Source organism: Bidens hawaiensis, unplaced genomic scaffold (assembly GCF_021521415.1).
Source record: "Bidens hawaiensis isolate Kalapana, Puna unplaced genomic scaffold, B.hawaiensis_p1.1 tig00016366_1, whole genome shotgun sequence".
NCBI lineage: Eukaryota > Viridiplantae > Streptophyta > Magnoliopsida > Asterales > Asteraceae > Bidens > Bidens hawaiensis.
Window position 1 is genome coordinate 100,451 of NW_027492500.1, and position 8,265 is coordinate 108,715.

The window sequence follows — 8,265 nt, forward strand, 5'->3', positions numbered from 1 at the left end:
TACATAAACCTATCTCCAGATCTTTTGATAAATTTTATAATCACGTAGTATCCTGTGAATATACAAAACCCTAATAATTAAAAACGAGATTGACCTAGGGCTTAATTAGCATACATTCTGACGATTATATCGTAGATCCGTAAACAGCAATTGAATTAACAAAACAAAAGGCAGGCGGATAATCGATGTAAGATCAAGCATAATTGGTTGATTAATTAATATGTAATAATCGAACAGAATATGATGGATGAAGATAATATACAGACCTTTGAGCGATTGATTGAAATCCAGTAGAGCAGAGTGTGGGGAAGAGAGAGAATTCAATTCAGTTGTTGTCTGTCTGTGAATGAAGAATTTGATGGATGGATGGATCAATCAGGGTGGGCTTTATTTATAGGCCGATGCTGGGGGTCGTTGGCTGGGTGGTGAGGGTTTGCTAGATGAGTTGCTTTCGGGTATGGTTATGGATCCTTGTTTTGACCCGGTTCTTGATCCGAATCATACGTGTTGAAATCTTCTTTTAAAAAAAGAAAAAAATATATTGAAAGATGATGGATATATTTACATTAGCCGTCCCTCTATTAACTCGGTATGTAGATTTCGTCCAAAGTTGTCATTGTTGCTTTGGGGCATTTATATATTTTCCCTTCCTAAACTTTGAAATAACATATTTTTCCAAACCATGCTTAAAGAGCATCATACATTTTGCATTAAAAACTTGTATTTTGAGGAAATATGTAATTTCAAAGGTTTAAAAAGAGGAAATATATAAAAATCTCTTCTTTTATTAATCAAATTGATTTTTCAAGAGCTTAGAGTTCAAATCATGATTGGGTTATCAACTTCAATCCCAACTCACACTTATAATTATGGTTTAATATTATATAGTACATATATTATTTTGTTATTTTATGTTAAATTTGTTTATAATTATTATACACGCATATAGTTAATATATTAAATAAAATACATTTGATAAGTGAAGCTTGAACTTGGACCGAGTTTTAAATAAGCAAAGTTTTAGGCTCAGGCTCGTTTTAATCAACTCAATTTAAGTTTTTGACAAACCAATTTTAAGTAGCTCGTGATCGACTTTCTCGTTAACGGTTCACTCCTAAATTTACTAGTTGGTTTCGTATTCAAACTCATGTCAATTACAAGGAGGTTAGGTGTTATCACATGCTTTTAGGGTTAGTTCATCTACTTTAATCTTCGTCTATAAATCAAAGCCAAGTTTATGATGAGCCACCAACAAAGGTTGATAAGCCACATTTCTTATCATCATACTAGAGATGTTTATAGTTAAATTCAATCACTTTTGATAAAAAAATTTCTAGGTCAAATAATTAGCTATAGATTTAAAAAACTAAGAATGGGTATCCAGTTTTACCAGTGTGACAGCTTAACAGTTTGAACAGACTTTCTTTCTTTCTTATTTTTTTCAAAACCCTGTTAGTTTTTATTATATGGTTCATGAATAATAAAGATTAAACGACCGGTTAAAACATATTATATAAAACAAACCATTAAAACCATCATACCAAGTCGGGAACCGAACTGCTTGGATTTTAAATCAGTCAAACTGATTGCTTGTTTTAGTCTAAACGGTTCAATCGGATTATAATGTTTTATAAAGTAGCCAAACTCATCACGCTCAGTTGCAACATTTTATTATCATTAGATTTGTCAATTAAAGATCGAATAATAACTAACTACGGCTGTTGTGATTAGAATCATATTTTATAGATGCTTTCAAGTTTCATCATCTTAAGCACTTAACGAACACAACCACTTACACATCAATGACACGTGAAACTATTGTATTGATTGGATAATTGTTAACTATTTTAACAAGTTGAAGCTTGTATGGTATATATTTTATTATATATCAAATTTATACAAAGCTTAAAATAAATAAGCAAACCCTTAAACCCACCTAAATTAGCTACTTTCAAATACTTGAGAACCTGGTTATATCCTATTAAAAAGCTATAAACATGACAACTTTGAGTATATAATTTTTTGCTGTTTTATTCACACATCTAGGAATAAGTGGCTTGATAGTTTGCTATATTGTATTTTTAAATATGTTAAATGCGTTAAAGAAATAAAAAAAAAAAACTATAAAAGGCTAGATATCCCTTAAAGGCTTAAACATATCGAAAGTCAACTAAAGAGTATTTAGGTGTTCAACTTTTCTTTTCTCAGTTTTATAATTTGGAAAATTTTCAAAATAGTCACTTTATCAAGTGATTTTCAATACTAACCTGTTTTGTTGAAAGATTCCCAAATGCCCATTTAAAAATCCAACATACCGTCATCCGCCCGATTATTCTTAAAATAAAATTGTTTGATTCAACCATTTATAATGAAATCCAATTGTTTTTAAAAATGCCTACCAAATTAATAAAAGACTATCAAACTGTATGCAGAGATTTGAAAGAAATGAGAGCTACTTGCAACGTTCCAAGGCGTTGAAATAATGATTTCAATTCGTCGAAAAGTATGAAGTAGAAGAATAACAGGAGATGCAGAGGATGGTTCAAGTTGAAGCATGATTAAGTCTCTACTTTATGGTTGAGGTTTGAAAGAGACGGAGCAATGAAATAGAAATTGCTGGCGTGATCTCTATAGAATTTTTCCCGTGAAGTCCTTTTCTTGTCTTTTCCCTTCTATCTATCGGGATTCTGCTACTATCTATGTGTGTATTTACATATTATTATTTTTTTGTTTTTGTTGGTTAATAAAATGTTGAGCTGACACGTTTCCTGATACATGTGGACCTCACGCCATTTTAGGAGTTGATGTTCTTCCCACGGCCGTCTAAAGCGATAATCCTAAAAATCCGGCGGATTAACTAGGATTTTTTTTGTAAAATAGCCGGAATTATTTATAAATGGTCCAATCCATCCATTTTATTTTGAAAATGGTCGGACCAGCCAATCTAGTTAACGCATAAATAAATTTTATTAAATTACAAATTAGACGGATAACAGATAAAAAATGGACGCCCCGTTAAATTTTGAAGTGGTCATTTTGAAAATTTTTGGAAACAATAGCTAGTCTTGGAAAACATTTGATCAAAATGACCATTTTAAGCACCGTCCCCTTTTAGTATTTTATATATATATATATATATATATATATATATATATATATATATTATTTTCAAATCATACTTTAAGTATAATTTAATTTTAAAAAGATAGATGAAAGAAAATGTATTTCAGGTTATGGTGTCATGCAATTTGACCGACACTAAACGTTGCACAAGCATTCACTGGATCTTCTCCAATAATAACTGGTTTTAATTGAAATGTATTTTTCTACATATCACATGAACTATATTTCTCAAGCAAAAAAGGTTGCGTTCACATGGATATTTCTAGTAGCCTTCCGGGCGTGTTTGATCACCCAACCACAACACGCCAAATGTCACAAAACATGTCATCATGACGTGTTTGAAACCACCGTGAGATGTGCCGAAGTATTTACCCAAAATCTTTGCATCCTGACCTGTTTTGGTACCAATCTTCGCGTCCTGGCTTGTTTGGTTTCTTTAAGTTTTAGTTTAGTGTTTTATTGTTACAATTAATTTAACTCATATTTTGTTTCTTTTATAACTCTTGGAAATATAGTTTTACAAAATTTTCAAATATACTGTTGAGATACGCGCATTTTTATTTACGCACCTATGTAATTTGCTCAAAACCTGGAATTTTCAAATTTCGGGGATATTTTTGGATTTTCTCGCATATAAAATAACATTTTAGGAATTTTCTCCTTAAAATATTTTGTTGGTAAGGGTGTGTATAGTATTAGATGATACCGATTTGATTACCCAAGACATCATATAAGAACTAAATTATCTGATACTGTAATATGCGACTTGGAGTCGGAATCGGTCCCATCGAAATGCCTAAGTTCGCTATTCTAAAATCCTAAGAAAGGCTTAATTAGCAAAATTAAGGCTAGCACATTGCGACACGTGTCCAAGTTCCAAGTTGAGACACAAGGGATAAAACTGGAAGGTTCGTTAATGTTTAAAACAAACGATCAATCACGAACAACTAATTGAACAAAGTTTTTTTGTTCGTGTTCGTTGAACATGCTTGGGTTTGTGTTTGTTCGTTGAGTAACAATTCACTGTTCTGTTCACAAAAATAAGCGAACATAACTCAAGATGGTGGTGTCAATTGTGTCGGGTTGGCGGGCTAAAATGAGCAACCCAAACCCGGCCCATATTATTATTCGTGTCAAAGAATTTAACGATAACCTGCACACGCACACAAATTCAAGTCGACACGAAAATGACCTATTTAACCCTCTTTAAAAAAATAAAACATTTTTTAAAAAACAATATGGATATAATTTAGACTCTAGAGTAAAGCAAATGAGTAATCACCACAAGGAATTAAACCTATCTCGACAAGACCTATACCGATGACACCATGCTATTTATAAAAAAAACAAAATGGATATAATTGAAATTGGATTGGAAATTGCAAGGGTATATTTAGAAAAAAACAGAAAACTCAAACTATCTACTCTAATAAAAGACTACCACTTTTGTCACTTGTCAATTTCATAGCATCCTCACATTTTTTTCAACCAATTTTAATATATGGTCCTTGTCTTTTAAATTATTTCAATAAATGAATTTAATATTTTTTATTAAATGCAAATCCTAACCGATTCATTTATTAACATTAATGGTGAAATAAGAAAATATAAAAATTGAAGTTACAGGTCTGTTAGAATAAAATTTTAAAGTCATGGTTAATTACAAATAAAGAAAATAAATGTGCATAATAGTCGAAGAATTTAGATTTGTATGGTAAACTAAAAATTGTATTTAAGTTGGGAATCGAGAAACAGTGCATAATTTTTTTTATATAAGATTGGTTTCAAATTTGGATTTAATAATTTTCTCATATGCATTTGAACTCAAAAAAATATGTATTTTCTTAATTTTCTCCAAACATTTTGTATAAATATTACAAACATGGAGAATACCTATTATATATATCTTGGTGTTTGTCATTAAATCATTGAAGTCGAATATTATAACTATAATCCATCTGTATAACGATTTACTATATGAACTATCTGTCATTTTGTAAGGGTACATATGAAATTAATCCTTTATATATATGACTTTTTTGTGTAGCATAAAATGTTTTAGCAATAAAAAAATCAATATTTAGTTTTCAATATTTTCTTGCATAACTCAGACCAAAATGCTTTATAAACATATATATTTTTGACATGATTTATATTTTTTTATACATTTTCAATATTTTCTTGCATAACTCAGACCAAAATGCTTTATAAACATATATATTTTTGACTTGATTTATATTTTTTATACATATAAATATAGTTAATTTAATTTGTCTTATAAGACAAATTAGTGTTATTATGTTTATATAAGACAAATTGGATTTACATTAGTGTTACATGTTGATTAATACATAATTAAAGTGTTTATTATAGTTTATATTCAAAATAATAAAGCTATATATAGATTTTTTTTAAATTACAGCCATAACATCTATTATTAAAATATGTTATAAAAATTCCTTAAGATTCATGATACGGATCCGGCCCACTACAACCAACCTCCACTCGGACCAGATTTGGTGTCAACAACAAATGGTGGCTAATGGGCCGAGCCCAGTTCGAGAAGTCCTGTCCAGCCGAAGTCGAGCCTGCCTCATCTTTTATTTATTTTATTTTTCGTATTTTCCATTTAAATGGGTTAGTTTGTTTTTATCTTGAAACTTTGTTGGGATATTTAAACTTTGGGAATAATGAAGGCTGGATAGTTTTTGGAGTTTAAAAATAAAACTTGTGTATGTTTATCTACATCTCTCGGCCAAGGGGAAGTCTTGACCGGTTTTCTCTCCTTTGATCGACCAAAGGGAGGTACCAAGTTAGGGTTTCTAGCTTCCGCTTGTACGAATCCGTATCAAGTGGTATCAGCAGCTTCAGGTTCGCAGGATGTCTGATTTCTGGAGAGATCGTTGTCAGCTTCACCGCAGATTCGTCGCTGGAGGCAGCGACCTTGATCAACATGATCCGAAAGACATCGAGATTGAACGTTTGCAGGATCGGATTCGTGATCTCGAGTTCGAAAACGAGTTTTTGCAGCGTGCCGACCAGCGCGATGAGGAGGAACGAACCGTTACCGACTCCGTAGGCTGGGACGGGTATGATCATCAGGATGATTTCCACAATGTCTTCGCTAGACAACCTCGACGCACAGCATCCCCTCCCCGAACACCTGTTGATCCGTTACGGCCTATAGGGTTACGTAAGGAAATCCCGGAATTCGAAGGCCGATTACATGCTGGTGATTTTATTGACTGGTTACACACAGTCGATCGGGTCTTTGACCTACGTGACATTCCAGAAAATCTGAAGGTAAAAATTGTGGCTATTCACTTTCGTAAATACGCTTCATTGTGGTGGGAAAACGTACAGAAACAACGTCAATGGGAGGGTAAACAGAAAGTAGTAACATGGGAAAAAATGAGACGGTTTTTGAAGAATAAATTCTTACCCGTTAATCACAAACAGGATTCCTTTTTGGATTATCATAATCTAAAACAGGGTTCTTTAACGGTCGAAGAATTTATTAACTCTTTTGAACAACATTGCCTTAGATGTGGCATTGACGAGGACGACGAACAGGTCATTGCACGGTTTCTGGGGGCTCTTAGGCCAGAAATTTTAGATGTTGTCAGTTTACAGCAATATTGGTCGTTTGCGTATGTTTGTTTGTTAGCACATCGGGTCGAAAAGCAGTTAGCATTAAAAGGTAAATCCTTCACCCGCTTGCCCACCAATCGGACCGTAACAGCCCTTCCCAACTCCATTAAAACAGAGCCCACTAAACAGCCAGCCCAAAACCCGCCCGTAATCCCTTCTTCGGCTCAAACCCAGGCCCAGCGGTGTTACAAATGTCATGGGCTTGGACACCTGAAAAGGGACTGCCCCAATAAACAAGTGGTTGCCCTCATTGACGACCCCAAACCGGTTTATGACTCCAAACCGGAAGTCGATAACCTCGACACCACCCACCTAGTTTTACCCGATACCGGGGAAGCGTTGGTTATTCAACGTGTCCTCAACACAGTCGTGGCCGATCCCTCCAACGACACCTCCTGGCTTTGTAACACTATTTTTAGAACCATGTGTACCGCAAAAGGCAAAGTTTGTACGGTTATTATCGATGGCGGCAGTTGTGAAAATATTGTGTCCTCCACTATGGTTGAAAAATTAAGTTTACCACTTCATGACCACCCGGACCCGTACCAAGTGACATGGCTGAAAAAAGGGAATCTCCTCAAAGTCACTCATCGATGCCTTGTTCAGTTTTCGATTGGAGATAAGTACGCCGATGAGGTTTGGTGTGAGGTCTTGCCTATGGATGAGTGCCATCTTTTACTTGGTAGACCTTGGCAATATGATCGTAGGGCCAAACATGATGGGTTTCGCAATACGTACTCGTTCAAAAAAGACGGTATTAATATCACCATAGCCCCTTGCGACCCACGTAAAGAACCCGGCCACTCCACGGTTGTCTCAAAATCGGTCTTCACTACACTTTTAAAAACAGAAACACCCCAAGTTATTTTCGGTTTGCTCCTGGCCGAACAGAACCACGCCACTGCCCCCATCCCACCTACGGTTTCCCCTTTGATTGCCGAATATGCCGATGTTTTCCCCGATGAAATACCCGCCGGTCTCCTATTGCTGCGGGATATCCAACATTGTATCGACTTTATACCTGGGGCGAGTATACCTAACAAACCAACTTACCGTATGAACCCGACCGAATTTAATGAGTTAAACCGTCAAGTGAAGGAGTTGTTGGAAAAAGGGTTGATCCGAGAAAGTATGAGTCTGTGCATCGTGCCTGCTTTGTTAGTGCCGAAACCAAATGGCACATTTCGTATGTGTGTCGACAGTTGCGGGGTAAACAAGATTACAGTCAAATACTGTTTTCCCATTCCGAGGTTCGACGATTTACTCGATCATTTACACAGGGCAAAATTTTTTTCTAAAATGGACTTGCGGATTGGTTACCACCAAATCAGAATGCGGGAAGGTGATGAGTGGAAAACGGCTTTCAAAACATGAGACGACCTCTATGAGTGGATGGTAATGCCGTTCGGTCTATCGAACGCACCGAGCACGTTCATGCGCCTCATGAACCATATCTTCAAACCTTTTATTGGTACGTGCGTTGTTGTTTAC

At 34.8% G+C, this 8,265-nt stretch overlaps 1 protein-coding gene across 1 annotated transcript; it reads left to right on the forward strand.

Moving 5' to 3' along the window:
- Positions 1-6,003: 6,003 nt before the first annotated feature.
- On the forward strand, positions 6,004-8,148 carry LOC143551338 (uncharacterized). Its single transcript, XM_077041798.1, has one exon. The coding sequence runs from the start codon at positions 6,004-6,006 to the stop codon at positions 8,146-8,148; it is 2,145 nt and encodes a 714-aa protein (XP_076897913.1).
- The last annotated feature ends 117 nt before the right edge of the window (positions 8,149-8,265 follow it).